The 19,789-nt window shown below is 37.8% G+C and overlaps 1 protein-coding gene across 2 annotated transcripts in view; it reads right to left on the bottom strand.

Moving 5' to 3' along the window:
* Nucleotides 1-19,789, bottom strand: part of RANBP17 (RAN binding protein 17) — a 251,866-nt gene that overhangs the window by 188,654 nt on the left and 43,423 nt on the right. For both annotated transcript variants that reach the window (XM_034778119.1, XM_034778120.1), the window contains exons 12-14: nucleotides 17,590-17,783; nucleotides 11,064-11,169; nucleotides 9,133-9,268 (exon numbers count right to left, since the gene is read on the bottom strand). In XM_034778119.1, coding sequence (XP_034634010.1) covers nucleotides 9,133-9,268; nucleotides 11,064-11,169; nucleotides 17,590-17,783 — 436 coding nt within the window. The remainder of the gene's footprint in view (nucleotides 1-9,132; nucleotides 9,269-11,063; nucleotides 11,170-17,589; nucleotides 17,784-19,789) is intronic.

The following is a 19,789-nucleotide window of genomic DNA, read 5'->3' as shown; positions in this document are numbered from 1 at the left end:
GAAGCTAAGTTACCTGTTTCAGCCCCACCACCTGGGGCCCGGGCTTCAGACAAGGCTCACAAGTGAAAAACAGATTCAAGTATCACACTGAAATGTAAGTACAATATTTATATTCCAGTCAATTTATTTGATAATTATATGGTAAAAATGAGAAAGTAAGCAATTTTTCAGTAATAGCATGCTGTGACACTTTTGTATATTTAGGTCTGATTTTGTAAGCACGTAGTTTTTAAATGAGGTGAAACTTGGGGGTACGCAAGACAAATCAGATTCCCGAAAGGGAATACAGTAGTGTGGAAAGATTGAGAACCACTGATGTAGGTAATCCACCTCTTCAACACCAGGGTTAGATGAGCACAGCTCTGGTGCTCATGGGTGTTAATTTTTCACATTCCCAAGCACTGTAGCCTTGTCGACCTAACTTTTAAGTCTAGACCAGGCCAGAGTCATATAGGCCTGTCTGAGCTGGTATCAAATGCACTATCAAGAACTGAATGGAATCAACGCATCAGTGTGCCCTGGAGAGACAATGTAAAATCCAATGACCAGACATTAACTTTTAATGAGTAGGAAACAGGATCTCTGTGCAGGAGAAAGATTCAGGTTTTGTTGTAGAAGCCTTGAAATTTCTCATCCCACTTTGGTCCTTATATTTTTGCAAGTAAGATTTCCCTTCAAAGTCAGTGATAAATTTACAGATTTCAATTGCCCATCAAAAATAACTTAAGACTGCACGTTTGCTCAAGTCAAACTTATTTATAACATCTTTCACCAGGAAGAAAGGCTTATCAATCACATTAAATAGAGAGTGTACTTAAAATTTTGTGCCATATTTAAACTTTGTATTTTGAAACCTCAAAACCAATTACTTCTTGGGTGGTTATATTTACAGTATTTTGCTCATGTTTAGGACTAAGGTTTTTGGAGAAAAGGGTAGCAAAACAATTGCATGGCTCACAGCTTGGCATTTATTCCAGGCCACCTGACCTATTCAGTCTTTTCTACCTGTCAACACAACAGGTAGGTTCTCCCTAGCTGATTCAGATGTTAAGAAAACACAGTTACTTCTGACATTACCCACCTACACACAACTTACATATATGATCAGTGGGGTAGCAGAGACCCGTGCTCTGCCTATAAAGAGTAATAGGCTTGGACGGCCACTCCTGAAGTCACCTCTCTCTCTCTCTCTCTCTCTCAGTATTAGGTGGGAGACGCTCCATTGACTTCATGAGCTTTGAAGCAAGCACTTTAAGAAAAGCATTCTGTTGCTGTGGAGTACAGTCTTGTTGTCACGCTGTGGAAAATACTAATGCCAAGATCTGTCCCTATGACATAAATGATTACTGTCTTCAATATACTTTCTTCCACATATTACTGAACATTACTCCAAATTAGAACTATTTCATCAGAATGCTTCTACTTTATCCATAATTTCAATCCCCAGGATCATTAACTAACAATATGTGCATGGCAATATCCTATTCTCTTTAATAACCAGAGTACTGTATATGTAAAGTATAACGTATTTTTGATAAGGAAGTCATGGCTTATCTCAGTTTTATCTACACAAAAAGAAATTGTTGCCTCCTCTTTCCATCTTTTGAAACTTTAATAATTCCATACCCCTACTCGAATGTATTACGGAGGTAAGTTGCACCCAGTTGTCATTATGATGCTTCCTTAACAAACTCTACATGTTAAACTCAAGTGAGAGGCATTTCATGCAATCTGAAAAATATTCAGTTCAATTAAAAATAATTGATGCATGGTGAAATAATTCTTCCCAAAGCTGCTGTAAAATCTTCAAAAAATAAAGCTACTTAATAATTTTCATCTCCTACAGGCTACAGAGAAGCATTATTGCATATTAAAAATTGGAGTGCCGTTTTCCCAGAGGTAAAAGAAAGTTATTAAAACAACCTATTTATTGTTGTTATAACTATCCATTTGTGCTACACAAAAAGTAACAATTTCAGTACATTAAAAGAAAAGCTAATTAAGGCATAATTAGTATTTTCTGTATTTTGATAATTAGGGGTTAGTTGGCTATTCCTTTTCAAATTTCTATTTGATGCACCCCGACAATATCTTTAATGAGCAACTAACACTATTGAATCCCTGATGGCTGAGGAGTTTAGTGACCACTACTACATTACTTCCATTTATCACTGCCTCTTTACCTATAAATTAAACTAGCCCTGTAGCTATGTTGATCTACTTTATATCAATTTCTTCATCCATATCAGCTGAATATGTATGGCATTAACCTCATTTACTAGTTGGGAAAAGCTGAATTAAAATGAGATCTAATTTCTACTGCACAGCACAATTTCAAAACTGCCTGCTAATTTCCACCACCTGTCAGCACAGCAATCCTTTACTTTCTTGTAATGAAATAAAACAGTGTATATATTTTACAGCTCAGAAAAAGGATCATCACTCAAAAGTGTTAAGATATCATTAATCACGAAGACACTAAGGTCCTGATCCTGTTATGTAGCTTGCACAGACCAATGGCTGCACCCACACGGAGCCCCAGTGAAGTCAATGGGGCTCCACACAGGCACAAGGATCCTACCGTGTGTGATGCTTTACAGGATCAGAGCCAAAAGTAGCCAAATTATGTACACGTATTTATTGTTCCTACCAGCTCTAATGTTATCATGCCTGCAGAGAAGACAATCAAATAAATAATGAATGTAGAAAAGGGATATCAATGTAAGTCGATGTAACAGACGTTCTGCATTAGAGAACGAACCTGGCCCTAAATTCAAAAAGTGCCTAAATAATGTCAGAATATCCTTCTATTGTGCTTTTAGAAATTGCAAATTACATTTACCAAGGCTGAAAATTATCCTCAAATCAACATATTTTGTTCCTTTCTTCCCTTACAATATACTGTTGTCTAATTCTAACTCTCCTAATTTTTATTATGATGCAGCTCTATTTCTCAAAAGCTCCTATTTTACATTTACAAGTTAAAAGATTGGAAAAATATCTTAATATGAATGTAGTCCCAAATATTATTTAATAGCTTGACCTTCTTTATATTGATTAAACAGACGAATAGATGGAATGTGACGGTATTATACATAATATACACCAGAAGATCTTCCCCCCCACCAAAAACAATAATTAGTTAACCCACTTCACAATCATGCCCCAATCTAGGAATAACTTTTACTGTGAATAACTAAAATACAATAATCTCTGCTGCCATTTACCCTTCTCTATAGCTTCTATGCCCAAATGAGAATACTGGGCCAGCTGGCACAAATGGATAAAACTGTCCATATCTCCCCAGCTGGGCATGGGAGCATGCAATGGAATACTCTACCATTGAAACCCATCCATTTCAATCCATGGGGCATGAAGAAGCAAGGCAGGTCAGAACACACTACACCCCAGTATTCCTGTAAGGTGCCACAGGACTCTTTATTGGTTTTTATAGACCCAGACTAACACTGCTACCCCTCTGATACTAAACTGGAATGGTTTCCCAAGAGTGGGCCCTTGGGAACCATTGCCATTTAGTGTAGATTCGAACAGCCCCCAGACTGCTCTAATCTACACTAGGGTTAGGACAGAGCCAGGGAAAGACAATCAGCCTCCGTTACATTCTCAGGCTAAACCAAGAATCTGACCCGTTGGATTTCAAATTTGAAACTTTTATTTTTAAATGGTTCATACTGGAATATGGAACTGAAAATGTTTTGCATTACAGATACTTTTGAAGCTGTCAGATATATACTTGCTAAACCTGATCATTTAAATTAGGAGCTAAAACTCACCCTCCTCAAGCATATGCACAAATAGGTAAAGAGGTAGACAAGCTTATTGGAGCTACTGGACCCAGTTCTGGTCTCCTCCCAAAATTTGTGGAGTTCATACCCTGCAGGTCATCTACAGCCAGATTAATGGAACAGGTTTCTGGGCCAGCATGTGGGAGTTGTCTGTACATTTTAACCAGGGTACTCCCCTGCCTAACCACACAAGTCCTCAGGAAGACCACTCCTGATCCTAACAGGACTAATCTGTGATGGAGCTCTGTTAAGTGCCACAGCCAAATCAAAACACTTGCTCCTACTAATGCTGCTTCCACAAGGCTGCCCTCACCCAAAGGTGTAAGAGAACACAATTCTGGCCCGACGTGTTTTGGAAATCGCTGTAGAATGACCCAATCCTAAAAATATAATCCAAGGTTAAATGCTATTAAATAGCATCACATGCTGTACAAAGTAAAAAGATGACAAGTGCATAATTAAGGTAGACATAATCCTTAATCCATGGTGATGGGTGGGGGGGGGGGGGAAGACTAAAGATAGAGGCCACAGAACAACACAAATGATGGACAGTATTAGAGCCCTGATTCTGAATTCATTCAGCACCTTAACATTTTGAATTTAATTTCTTTTTAAAAAAATATATTAGGTTATAAAATACGTAAAACCACCAGAACCGTCTAGTGAGTAAATCCCATCTCCACCTTCAAATCTAATACATACTTACTACCATACTCAAAAAACAAAACCACAGAAGTTACAAAGGAGCTGACAGTTAAAAGGAGTCTTTTGTTTTTAAAAATACAGTTTGCTCAAGAGCGTTGTGTGGCATTTGAGTGTGTATGTACATATGTATGCTTTTAACTTTGTATACTAGAAACATAGCAACTCAGTCTATAAAAGGAAATTTAAGCCAAGAGTAACTTTTTATAACTTTACTATAAAACTTTAAAATGTATGAGAAACTTAACAACACATTGTTAGTAGTAATGATAGTTGCTATTACTTTGAGGTCAGGATATGCAAATACCACCAAGTTGACTTGGTTTAAGTGACTGCCATAACTTTTATCAAACCTATTAAGTGTATACATTTTATCAACTAAGTTGTACTCCCATTATTTATTATCCAGAAAAAAAAAACAACCTCTCCAATGTGCTATATTCAGATTTACCCAGAGTAATATCAAGCCACAAACTGATGAGAACCAAAGAGCCCAGATCCAGTGAGATTTGTCTCCCCAAGCCATAATCGTCCAAACCAGCCCTCTTCCTATAACTACATTAAACATTCATTGCAGCTCTACCACTAGCAGCACTTCCCCAGGGCAGAAGTTCTCAAGCTGTGGTCCATGGACCAATGTCGACATGCTGAGCACTTGTTGGTGGCCTATGTAGCACTTACAGATTATCTTGTGCTGACCTGTTTCCTGCTACTACACAGTATAAAAAGACAGCTGAAAATATACTCCTTACTTTCCTAATGTTACTCTTCCATTTAAGCATTTTTTGTACTTGCTATGGGAAAGTAATATGAATATTGATGACAGGAGAGATCACCTGATAATCTCTCTATTAAATTGCAGTAAACATAATTAAAGAGTTTGAGAATGCCTGCTGTACAGTAAGTTTAAACTCCCTCTCAACTCACATGTGCATGTACAGAAACACCTCTTCACCCACCCAACCCAAAACCAATCTGTGGAGAGGTAAAACGTCTTTCTAAACACAATACAGTGATGGTTTCCTGTAGACCTAAGCATTCTGGGAAACACTACATCTACTGCTGGCTCTCAATACTTGTGACTGCATATCAACAATGCCCCTACAAAAGTAAATTTCAAAGTCGGAGGCGAAGTTTGCCAACCACTGACAATGGACCAGGAAAGCACTCCTGCCCATCACCCCTTCCCCCCATTCAAGGACCTGGTCATTTATCCCAAGCCCAAAAGGGAAATCAAGTGACTGAGGACGTTTCAAATCTGCCAGTCAGGAGGAAGGAAACACCCCACCATCTCACTAGGATATCAATCCTCACCCCTCACATATACCAGAGTGCTACTTGGGGCATGTATCTGGCTAAAATGTCTCTCTTAAATATCCTCAAAAACCATACTTTAGCAATACAACACATAATACATGTAAGAGAAAGGGTCATTTCCCTCTTGAGCGTGTATGTTATTTCCCTCAAATATTCATGATGTTTCCCCTATCACTTACATTTTCTGAACAGGAAGAAATAATCACCTTAAATAATAACACCACAAAAATAAATGTACGTATTGGTCACAAGTTAAGAATATTGACATAAAAGCCATTTAATATATGAGTCAAATAATGAAACACAAAGTGTTCTGTAATAAATAAGACTTTGGCTGCTGAAATAATAGGCCAGGTCCTCCTGTGAGGCTGATCTACTAATAGATGGTTGGTGGCACAAACCTGGTTTAAAAAATTAAATGTCTGCACTGCTTTGATCCAAATGCTATTCTGTCCAGGGGCAGACCCCAAGCACCATGTTAGAACAGCTGTTGGTTGTCCAAAGAGTTGAAAACACAGCCTAAGATCAGCACAGCCCAGGACAGTTCCAGACACACCTCTTTCCTGCTACACTAACAGCACCTATGTCAGCAATACGCCACCACAGGATTAGCCTTACAGTGGGTAGTCTGGTTGGGCCAGCTACATCAGCTTTAGGACAAAAATACACCAGTAGTGCTGCTCTATACCATACCAGAGAATATAGCCCAATAGCACTTAGAAACATATTACATATGTTAATGTGTACAACTCAAAGATTATGTCCGAGTACATTACTCTTACATTGACAATATAGTAGCACCTGCTCAGTGGCACCGCAAATATGTAGTGGCACCATGGGAACAGCCTTCGAGGCTTTTTCAGTTTACTTAGAAAGGAAACTCTCAAGGACCATTTAATGAACAATAGACCGTAGACAATGAATTTGCTGAATTATTTTCATTGTCTTTCCTACCATCTCTGTATTTGATGTTATTCTTAATTGCCATAGGAGGTTTTGGATAAAATCTTTTTTAAAATGTAGCTCCAAATTTACACCAACAAGTCAAAAGAAACTTTGCTGCATTACGCTAACTGTAGAACAAGTCTTGTAATTAAGTTAGATTACTCAATTTTCTCTAATCACTGCTTGTTTTTAAGTATATGAACATAAGATCAAATTTAACAATGTTCACATAAAACTATTTCAAACTATCTCAATATGGCTGAAATATGCAGAATAACCATTATCTGTTTTGTAAATAAAACTTTGTACAACAATCTGAACCATCGTGAATATTTATATAAATGGATATTAACTTAGCCAATTGATATATATCTGTTTTTCTGCTTCCAAGTGTGAATCCTTTTATTGCATATTTGTAGCTACCTGCCAGCAATATGCAGTACCAGAGGATTTACAGCTGCGAGGATAGAATGCCATCTGCTGCTACAAATGCCGCTACAGCAAGAAAAAACAATAAAAAGATAGCACAAGTTCTGCTTTCTGTTTTTCTCATAAATGTAAAATATCAAATAAATATACTTTGGGACAGTTTTTAAAAATACACCAACTTCAATGGGGCTCTACACACAGGATTCCACACATATGGAGCTAATTGCAAGAACAGGCATCCAACTTCTGTCGATAACAGAAAAATCAGTGGTCAGACCCACACACAGAGAGGACCCAACATGCACAAGTCTGATTTTGTGTACTTGGGTACAGTCCTCAAAATGGAAAATTCTGGATCAAACCTCTTCCATTATCAGGTGTTAGTGCAGGAGGGGAGTGATAGGCCTCAAGACATTACAGTGGTGAGGCCAATAAGACTCCACTCATGCAAGGAGTCAAATTAAAAACATTTTTGCTATTTAGTAACATTTTAATCAACAGTTAACTATTTAAACTTTCATAGGAATGGCAGTTGTGACAGCAATCTTAAGACTTCTCAGCCAGTAAAATACACGGATTACCATAATAAATTTCATGTGCCTCATGTTATGGTTTAGTGTGTAAGAACTCAAGCTTTACATCCTTCTTTTGACAGGGAAGCCCCAGGCATTTGAGTGTTAATACTTCATTTTACTCAGACCCAAATTCTTCCCCCAGTTGTATATCAGCACTGTCCCTATACCAGAATGATAATGGAAGGCACAGCTTCTGCTGGATTGGCTGGGAGAGGGTGCTAAAAAAACCATGACAGTCTGGTACAGCATACTATACTCCATCATGCATTAACAGGTCATTTCCACCCAGCACCAGCCCAGACAGCAAGAGCCCACACACAATAAGGAGAATTAGGACATCAATATTTATTTACCACCTGACAAAAATCAGATATTATTGATCAGAATGATTATGACACAATCTTGCTTCCACTGAATTTCAGTCAATTGCAGTTTTGTCAGATTTGAGCAGGAGCAGAATCTGTTATTGTAATATTATAAAGTAATGTGTCATATTTGAAAAACACAAATAAGCTTTGGCAATTGAAGCAACACTTACGTTTCCATGAAAAAGTAATTCGGCATATTATAAAACTTTATTTTTTAATATCAAAGTAAGGAGCCATTCAATAACCCTAAAGTATGATTCAAACCAAAAGGAATAAAATAATTCTTTGGTTTGGGACTGTTCACCAAAAAGCATGGGTACAATAAGTAAAAAAAAAAAAAAAAAAAAATCTTAGTCACTGTCAAAAGTCTTGCTAAAGATTTGCTTGGGGCTCAAACAAAATTCCTTCAATCTTTCTCAAGATCAACTGATCCTGTCTTACTGAAGCTCTCTTTATAACATCTATATTATGACTGTCCCCTACAGTTAAGGTGAATTAACTGCTGCTTCTTCCAAGAATGCATCTTACTTTTCCCTCTTCCTTCCCTATTTAAAATGCAGAAAAGCCAAGTAATGTGAGAAATACAGTGGAAACTGCATAAATGAGTAACTGTCAAAAGAAAAGAACTATTAAAAGAATAAATCTTGTGTACCCAGATGTGAAATATAACACAATATAGCAGAACCCAGTTAAATGTTTGAAATAAAAAATTGAAATGCAAAGTAACCTAAAACTGTTAAATGAATACAACTGTTAAAAATATTAACTCTCTGTATGCCAAACCTTGAAATATACAAGGTGGTAAATCTTCTCAAACTATATAAAATTAATAAATTAAATATCTATAAGCTTAATATCCATCAGACAATGTCTTCAGTTTTCACTCCGGCACAACTTTTTACACATACACTTAAGATATATTAGTAACCCATTTCCTACACAGATTTCTTCATTTTAATTACACAAATCTTGTTTGCTGCAAAGACTTACCTTTGAGGTGCGCTGAAGCTGGTCCCCCACATATGTTTTACGGAATTGATCCAAAAACCAGAGAATCGCAAGTTCTACTTTTTCATTACTAGACCGTGGTAACTGGGCATCCATCAAGGATATCAGCTGAAAAACTCTTAATGCCAAGGGAAAACATTCTCAGGAGGAATTTTCAAAGACACAAACAATATTCTGACAGCTAATTTCTCATGGGTCCATCAGCCATTATTTATTTGCCTAAGCTAGTGTTTGCTACTTTTCTTCCTTGCATTTCCTCCTTTTATAAACTACTAAAATGACCACCACTCACAGCTGCACATCAACACCATGCTTCTTGCTAAACTATGCTCTGTCACTTGAAATACGTTTTTATACTTCTGTCAACTTGCAAAATGCTTTTTTTCTTAGTACAGCATTTATATAATGAAAGCATTAGCTACTACAGCTAAGAAGCATCAGAACTCAAAATGCAAATGCAAAGTAAATTACTTTAAGGGTAAAGAACTGTTTGCGTTTAATGGAAAATGATGAAAAACGTTCTATTTAGAAAACAATCTTGTTTATGCAGTATGTGATATATTATCTGTCTCATTCTTATCTCATTCTTTACTACTTAGGTTTGCATGAAAATTGTGTTTTGGGGCCAGATCCTCAGCTGACGTCTGTGTGCGTACCTGTATTGATTTCAGAGTAGCTACTTTAATTTACACTAAAGATCTGGGCCTTTGTTTCTAAAGTGTGACAGCTCTTGCTTCTCATTTTCCTCCTCTTCTGTTCATACTTAATTCTTAAAATACTAAATCTCTGACAATTTATTTGGTTGCTCTGAAAATTACTATGACTTTTTTCTAATTCTGAAATATGCAATATCTGGATTAGAAGCCAGACACACAAATTCTGTGTTTTAAAATACCTCTCACATTTAATAATACAGTAGAACATCAATAATGATACAGAGTCAAAGGCAGATTAGTGAAGCCTGAAATGAGGATGTAAATACAGGCAACATTAGCCAATTCTAAGTGTGTAAGTCCCCTTTTCAAGTGTGCTGGGTGTAAAGCCAGGGCAAGTGGGACTCCCCTATTTATCACAGAGAATGTGGTATTCACAATAACCTCTCCCCCGGCCTTAAAAGTGGCCTCGAAATCTGAGTATTTGACTTCAAATGTCTATTGCCTAATTTTCAAAGGTGCTGAGCATCTGCAGTTGCCACTGAATTCTCTACTTGCAAACTCATGTGATTAAAATAAAGCAAGCAATGCAAGAAATGGCCAAATGATAAAATTAACAATTAGCAAAACTACCATTTTAAGTCCATGTACATAATAAATAATAAAAAGAAGAACAGGAGTACTTGTGGCACCTTAGAGACCAACAAATTTATTAGAGCATAAGTTTTATATATATGCATCCGAAGAAGTGGGCTGTAGTCCACGAAAGCTTATGCTCTAATAAATTTGTTAGTCTCTAAGGTGCCACAAGTACTCCTGTTCTTCTTTTTGCGGATACAGACTAACATGGCTGCTACTCTGAAACCTGGCAATAAATAACTATCTTTTTAAGTCTATATACATAACAAATGGTAGGTGCAGGTGCTCAGCCACAATCATCCAAAGTTGGACACTCAAAAACTGGGGCACAGAAAATGAGAGGGCAATTTTGAAATTCTAGCCCTAAGTGACTTACTGCCTGGCCACTCAGATCAGGATTAAAACACTACATCCTGGGATCTTGAACCACACCACCATACTGAAAGATGAAGGAACATGGTTGCAATTGGCTCAAATTCACACAAATTAAGTAAATCTCTTGAGTTTGTGGCAGATGACAATGCATCCAACAACTGAGCAAAGTTTGGGCACCTCTTGTTTACCAATAGATGTTAAAAAACACATAATCCCTGTTTTGGTTTGTTTTAACAATACACTTACCGACAGGATAATTCTCCATCCATGGCATCATGTTCATCTGTACTGGTGTAAGTTAATCTTCCTCCTACAACAGTACCAACAAGATATACCAGCCACGCCAGACGTCCTAACATTAAAAAGAAAGAAAAACCTCTAATAAGCAACTACATTAACAGAGTATAGTTCTGTAAGACATATGACTGTGGAAGAGTCTGCAAGAGTAGTGGTGGAAGCATCATCCATTAAGACATTTTAAAGTGGAGTGGACAAACCAATCAAAATTATACACTTAGGAACAATCGAGCACTGACAAGTGAAAAGGCCAGATTTGACGGTTTCTTCCTCTTTAAAAATACCCTTAACTATAAACATGAACATAGGCATTAGACTAGAGCAGACCAGAGTTCCATATTGTTTAGTATCCTCTCTCTGACAAAACCCAGTACCAATTGCTCAGAGGAAGGAGGAGCTCTATCCAGACTATCAGTATGATTCAGCAATGTCCAATTTATTAGCGGCCTGCAGAACCTATTCACAGGATATATCAACAGTGGTAGCAATTCCATAGTTAAAGTTGTAATTTGCTTTCCATTTTAAGAGGATGAGGTGCTAAACACACCTCAGTTTTAACTCTCCCTTCTATCTGAAAGCTCTCACATCTGGTCTTTAACCATAAGAATTGTTGTTTTTGTTTTTTTCTTTATGGAAGTTAGTTCAGGCTAGGAAAATGAAAGATTTTTTTTTTCTTTTTGACAAGACTTCTATTTTTTCCTAGCATTTCACCTCAAATACTGCTTAGTCTAGAAACTCAAATTTGTTTTATTAATGTAAGTTTTTAAAGGTTGTGGAGTTCATTTGGGAGTTATTCTCAATAATTATTTTAACTTTAGGGATTCTATGAGGTTGCTACAAGATTTATAAGCTTCAGGTCTGGCAAAATTTATGAATTCCACAGGCACAGCCTGCATAGTTTGTTACCGCTCATTCAAATAAGGAATTAAAAAACTTCAGAGTCACTCTTGGTAGTTTATAAGTTCTCTAGTTCTGAGCCAATGAAATTAGAAGTTTTGCAGACACAGGGCAAAGCCTGTATGCCCTTAGAGTTAAATATTTCCTGTTCCAGAAAATTAGTAGCTTTCCATCATGTAGTTTTCAAGGGCCATAGGCACTGCCATCAGAACTGAAAAGTTTTGAAGGTCCATCTTATCCATTAAAAGCTTTGCAGGCCCATTTTGCCAACCTTGTAAGCTATGTGATTGCCACTTCAGAGCTTACAGGGTCTTCAGGTACAACCCAACCATTAGACTATCTGTAGGGTCAATATGTAAATTTGCAAAATCCATACCTACTGCCCTGTGCTTACAAAGTCTGTATGCACTGCCAGTGGGGCTTAGACTGTATGCAGACTGTAAGCTCCATGCTGATAAGTATGGGATCTTCAGGACTGTTACAGTACTAGCCCTGTAGATCTTGAAAGAGTTTTTATACCTGCAGATCATGTAAACTGTGTATCCCAGAAACTCAGGAAATCCAATGCCATGTGGCATAAATTAGGACAGTTTAAATTTCTCCCAGGTAGTTTAACTACAAGACCCTCATTTTCAATAATGGTACCTATTTAGACCAAGGTAGCCCTAGCTAAATTATTTGTATATAACCATGAGCCCTAGTAACTGGGAATACCCTCTACTGGGAAAAAAGGTATAGTGGTATTAAAATAGTATTTTCCCTGATCTAAGAGATTAATTGTAAGAGATTTATTAGATTGTTAGAGCTTCCAGTTGCACATTAACATGTCCCCTCAACTACAATGCTATTCCTGGCCTGTATCTTCACTAGGAAAAAAGTTGTACTGCTAACTCAAGTTAACTAACTCAAAGTAGAATCCTAGTGAAGACAAGGTAGTTTACACATTAGTTAAGGCTATGGTGGTGCATATTCTTTAATTCCACCAGCTAACTTATGTGAAAACCAGAAACTGCCTTGTCTTCACTAGGATTTTACCTCGAGTTATGAACAGACCTGTTTTCCCTAGTGAAGACAAGGCCTTAGAGACTTAGATTTGACCAAAACATGTTTCAATATTGAATGCCAAGGAAAACCTAGATACATGAACACGGCAATATTTTCCTTTTAAACAACATACTAATGGTCACATACTGTCCTTCATGACATTTCTATGTAGAGACTGAGGGCAAAATATTATATTTTATCTTAAAGGAACAGATAAAATATGAGAGAAAGAGAGAGAGAGAGAGAGAATGACAGACAGACTTTTCAGATTTGTTTGTTCTGTCTTTCTGGAAGGATCCTAAATCTCTTCATGACTTAACACATTACCCAAAAGTATGCAAGTATAGAGAAAAAATATTCTAAGAAATGTATAATAGAGATTTTGATATATGTATAGCATGTTCTAATTTGCAAAAATGTTAGTGTTTAAAATTTGTTTCACATTCTTTGCTGAATTCTTCATTTGTATACACCACTAAGCTTCACTTAATTTCCCCCAAGTTTTACAGTGACACATTCTGAAAGTATAGAACTGAAGGGCAATGAATTTTTGCTGCCCAAGCCCATTCAGCTAAATCTTTCTGAGGTACACACCTATGCCTTAAAGGTTGGATCCTGATTTCTCACACTGGTGTAAATCAGGGATAACTCCATTTCAATTAGTGGCGTTTCTCTGATGTAAACAATAACAAAATCAGGCCCTGCATTTAAACTCTGTGATAATAATGAAATGGGAAGAACACAAGCAATGATAAAATAGATTCTAAAATGTACCACAGAATGCAAATAAGGGGGACATGATTTTCAATACAAGTATTTATAACAGAGCATTCTGATCTATATTTTAACTATCTTGCAAAAACTTTTGCAATAGAATTTGAAATCACCAGCAGATAAAGCTTAGTGATACATACGCTAATGTTCACTTTTACTTCTAAGGCACAAAGGAACATTAATAAACAATTTTACAGTTTTGGAGAGACGTTGATGACACCTACTTTAAAATTCACTAGATATCTGAGACCTTCACTGGGCCATTTCCTCAGCCCCATCACTTCTTCGCAATTCCCCATTTCTGCCTCTCCAGTACAGAGTTTCCTCAAAATTCTTTGGTCAAGGAAATGGTGGTTTGCCCCACACCCCCAAGATAAAAAAGTATGGAGGCACTGTCTCTCTTCACTTATCTTTAATCCCTAGCCTTACACATTCTTTCATACAATGCAGCCAGATAGTAGCTGCCCTTGGAGCCCCATCATCTGTACCCCAACCCTCATCCCCTTCCCATGTGCCTATCCTGGACCTTCAATATGTCCTCTGTGAACTTGAGGAAAGATGTGATGTGATTGATTCAGATGACCTCAGACCCACTGGCAGAGGGGACCTCTGACTGAAGACCACAGGGGGAATGATTCTTTGCAAAGATTTTGCAGTATGTACCTAAACAATCTGAAGTAACAGTATCAAATGTTAGTATCTTTTTCTATTCCAATAAATTATAAAATTAACTCCTCACACTAAGTCAAACATGTAGTTTTGAAATAAGTGTTATTTTTGTGATTCTATCACAGGCTGATTTGGCACTCATTGAGCAGTATACAGGAGGTACTGGGTGAAATTCTACAATCTGACATACAGGAGGTCAGACTAATGGTCTCTTCTCGCCTTAAAATCTATGAGATTTTCTGTGATGGTTGTGGAAACATTTAAATTAAAAAGGAGAACTATTAACCTGTTAAGGCACTTACACCTAGCCAATGTCTAAAAATATATAATCCGAGATAACATCCCCTGGATTCCAGATAATCTGTTTTTTAAAAAGCTATGTGGTATCATACATTGACCAACTGTATTGTATGAAATTATACAGAACATTAGTGAATCAATGAAGGAGGTATCTATTAATCACCTATGGGGACAACTGTGTTCCAAAGACTGTGAAATACTTTCTGAACTCATCACTGATGGCATGGGGCTAATGCACAGCCAGAGAAAGATGATTACAAAAGCGAGCTAATTCAAGGGAGCAGCAAAAAAATAAGATGTTTGCCAAATGGCCAAACATTGCGATGAAAAATATTTTATTTACAAGTTTCTAAGAATGATGAAGGTAAAATACGCACTGCACGAGAGCCCCTCTCTAGAAAGGCAGCATGACCCGCTGTTTGAACATGAGACCAGCTATTTGAACAAGAAGCTCCTTAGCACTAAACTCAGCTCTATTTGGACTCTTTGGGTATGTCTACACTGCAACTAGACATACCCTAAGTGAGACTTTAAACAAGTAGCTTACGTCAAAATTTTCAGCAGTGAACACTGATTTTGGGTGCCTGATACACCTCCAGCCTAATTTTCTTATGTGCTGCACACTGCTGAAGTAAATAGACACTTCAGTTGAACAGCAACACTGAAAAAATAAAATCAGACATTTGACATCTCAAATTGCACATGCAACAACTGAGGCAACCATAATTACTGAATGCTTTTGAAAATTTGGCCTTAATTTTTCTGTCTCAATTTATTCATCTGTTTAAAAAAAAAAAAAAGAGAATGCCTACCTATTTCACAGGAATGTTATGAGAATTTGAATATAATTCTATTATAAATTATTTATTGTTATCATTAAGAAGGGTTCCAGAGAGTATTCAGACCATCCCAATAACTTACTAGATTTGTGGTTCTCAAGAAGCCTCTCCACACCAAAAAAAAAAGACACCACTACCAAATAAAAAAGACACATCCAGGCACAAAAATATTCCGCAATTACACAACATATAGCAGCTAATTTAAAGTGGGGCAGGGATTACCCAATCTAGAAGCAGCAGCACCAGAGGACTGCATAGCTAAAATGACCAAATCAATAGCAGGTGCTCCAGTGACTTGAAAGGCTTAAGCCACCCAATAAAGAGTGGCCATTTCAAAAGACTGCAGCAAACAGCAGCTGCTTTTCAGAGCTGCATGGTTCAAACAGCAGAGCCACTATTTTGAACCACACACTCTTGTCAACAATTTGTATTTAAACATAAAACTAGTTACTCTGACACTTATGGAAGGAGCTCAGATTTAAACAAAGGCTATTTTTCTGATGACTCTTTCTCTCCAGTCACATTTGTGGAAAGCAGAATTTCAACTCTTAACACAGAACCAGTTTACCATTACAGTTTTCCCTGTTCCTCTCTACTTCAACTATATGAAATGTTCAGGGCACTTGCTTTTGCAGCTGCTTAGCTAGACTACATTTTTTTCTTTGGCAAAATAATTATTGCTGTAATAATCTGTAATTATGGTTTATAACAGCAATAATCCCAAAGAAATCAGTCATTACCATAGATCACAAGTAATCGTTAACTACTGTTAATGACCCATTTCTTGGGGATTATTGTTTTAGTAAACCATGACCGCATCACCATCGATACAGAGAGCAAGACAATATAATAAAATGAGATCTTAATATAATATTAACTTATTTTGTAACATTAAAAGCCATTAAACATCTAAATTAAAGTATGTATAACTAAGGGATATAACATTTATTGTTCAGCATGAACAGAAGTGTTTAGTTTGCAGAAAAGAAACTGAATTCTTCTGCAAGGAGTAATACAGAATTAAACTGCACCAAACTTTCTCTTATGCCCAAGTATCGACCCATGGAACCTTCCTGCATTACTTTAACTGACCATTCCCCTTTGACTCTATGCGTAGAAGAATCCAACAATAGCAGTGAAATACAGACTGCAGCTGGAGAACAGAAAACTGCCTTTCAGTGCAAGTTTGCTAATGGACCACAAAGGGGAAGTGACAGGTGCATACACGGAAGGGAAGTAAGAGAAAGTCAGACCACATGAATTATATAAGTTAGAATAAAATGGCCCCCACATTTAACGCCGCATTTTCAATATGTCAACAAAAAGCAGCAGTATGAATGGCAATATCCGATCCAAAATATTTCACCTGTAAAAGAACAGCTGTATGGGGGAAAAAACTCAATTCAGTCATATAAAGATACAATAACTATAAAACAGCTACACTAGGAAAGAGTTAGTCATTTACATGATCAAGTTAAACAAGGCACAGATAGGAATAATTAATCTATGTAATAAAATTACATAGGACAGAATATTGTACAATTTACATACATTATCTCTTTATAGCGAAGTTGCTTTTCCAATACTAGTAATTAATCCTCACAAAACTCAGAGGGAAGTAAGGATAATTAGTGTATTTATTTTACAGATGGGGCAGCCAAATCAGAGAAGTTAAGGCCTACATTTTCAAAAGTGGCTGTCAAGTTTCGGTCCCTCAGTTTTCAGGTATCCAACTTGAGAAATGTAAAGCCTGGTTTTCAGAAGTGATGGGTTCTCACAGCTCCCACTGCCTTCTAATTGGGTTAGAACTCAAGAGTTACCACTTTCCAGACATGTATTCAGACCACTTGATCACACTTCCCTCTCATACACAGATGGATAATTTTGCATCATTTCAAGTCCACATAACAGAGAACAATGCAGTCTCAATCATAAATGAAATAAATACTAACCTTCTTGGACTGTGATTTCTAGTGGATTCCTACTAGAAGAATGCAATAGCTTTTGGTAGTTTTGTGCATTTTGGTCAAACAACTGTACAAGAAGTGCACAGGTCTTTTCATATTCACACCTGCTGACTGTGCAGAGTTGCTCCAGCTGCTGAAATACAGTAGCTGTATCATCCAGAGGATCTTCCAAACCATCTCTGCAATACACATAAAATAGGGGTTACTTACTAAAAACTATTGTTCTTTAAGAGTCGCCTCTGTGCATTCACATCCGTGATAACTAGCATCTCCAGCATCAAGCTACAGGACTGTATAGCCTAGTTGTGTCCTCTGGGCAGTCCATTAGCATTCTCATGCTGGAATGTCATCGTTGTCTTAAACTATATAATCTATATAAAGGATCATACACATCCCAACCACCTCCATCCTTCTCCCGAGCCTACAGAGTCCTGAAATACAACGAACTCAGAGGCAGAGGGGAAAGGCAGATAAGCAATGTGAATGCACAGAGATAACTCTTGAAGAAAAATGGTTACTAGTAAATAATCCCGCTTTCTTCTTCAAGGGCCTCAATGCATTTCTACTTATGAGAAAGTAGCAAGTAGTGCTCCTATTAGAGGATGGTGAACAAGACATTCTAGGCAAAAATGGGCTAAGATAATGCCTTACAAAACTGAGCATTAGATTCCCAAAGCCAAGTCCAACGAACAATGCTTGATGAAAGAATAAGCAGAACTCCATATTGCTGCTTTGCAAGTCTCAACAATAGCAGTCTCAGACATCTACAGTCTCAGACAGCTACAGAGGCAGCTCTGGCCTTAGCAGAATACATCTTTAAGCCAAGAGATACTGTTTATTTGGCTAAGGAGTAACAAAGCTCAACATCTAAGCACAGATGGGAACTGAGGAACAAAACAGGAAGGGAGATGTAATGGGACAGATGAAAATTTGACACCACCGCAGATATAAAGCTGAGGTGAGGTCTCAAAATGACTTCTTTATGTAACGCTATAATGGGTGCAGCGGCCATAAATGAAAAAAACCACCCTTGACATTGAGAAAGGAGGTCAGGGCATAACGGAAGCTGAACCAACAGTTCTCTGGACAGAACAGTGTGCCAGTACTGCCACAGCCACATTTGTGCTAGCAGTATGATGTTGGCTCTGTCCTCTCTGATTTTCCTTATGACTCTGGGTATCTAAGGAAGGCTATGAAAGGACTGCTCCAATTCAGCAGCAATGCATCCGATAAAGATTTCTTATCTCTGTGACCATTGGTGCCAGTAGAGGACACTGGGCATTCGTGGTTGATTATACCTGAATAATAATGAGGATACTACCTCATTTAGGGACCATTCATGTTGGTTGTAAGATTGCCTGCTGAGGATGTCTGCCTGTCTGTTCTCCTTCTCCACTGTTAGATGTACAGCTAGTGGGTGTGCCAAGAGTGATGTCAAAACAGGTAAGCAGTCTCCACAGCGGACATGCATCAGTAGAGGAGACAATGCCTCCTTTTCTTTTCTCCTTAGGCTCCTTTCACAGATCAGAATGCTTTCTCCTCTTTTCTCTTCCCTGAAACAGGATCATGAGGAGATCTGGAAGCCTGTCTCTCAATAGTGATGTTGACTAGTGCTGACTGGGAGAGCACTGAGGAAATTTTTGGTGCCAACAAAGACTGCAGTACCAGAGCAGTCCTGTTTGGATGGAGCATGCAGCACTGGACAGTACCAACCAGGAGACTCAGCCCAAGTAAGCGTTTGCCTCAGGAAGGCCTGACAATGAGGGGAGCAATGAAGCTGGGGCAGCAAAATTCATCTCAGATCTTTTTACAGAAGACCTCAGCAAAGAGGTGGACCTCAAAACTCCCAAAGGAATGCTAGGATAGTCCAAGGAAGCCAAGTGCACCTGCCGTAATAACTTTCTATTCCTCCTCATCTGAGAAGAGATAGTGCAGCAATCTGTCTCTTGGGAGACTATGAGCCTGTCCCAGGCACAGTAGGCACCATACATGTTCATCTGTCTCTGGAAAGATGGTTGAGCAGGTGGCACATCTTTTCAACCCCATATGGAGTTCAGGACCTGACACAGCCTAGGGGATAATCCAAGGCAAGTGGCCCCATCTATTCTAACTTTAATATGACTGACTGACTCACTATAAAAGGATAGGCTAACATGCTTGCTGACTTGAGAAGTAGTTTCACTTA

Source organism: Trachemys scripta, chromosome 8 (assembly GCF_013100865.1).
Source record: "Trachemys scripta elegans isolate TJP31775 chromosome 8, CAS_Tse_1.0, whole genome shotgun sequence".
In the NCBI taxonomy this organism is placed as follows: Eukaryota; Metazoa; Chordata; order Testudines; family Emydidae; genus Trachemys; species Trachemys scripta.
Note: the sequence above shows the minus strand (reverse complement) of the source record. Positions and strands in the feature narration are given on the sequence as shown.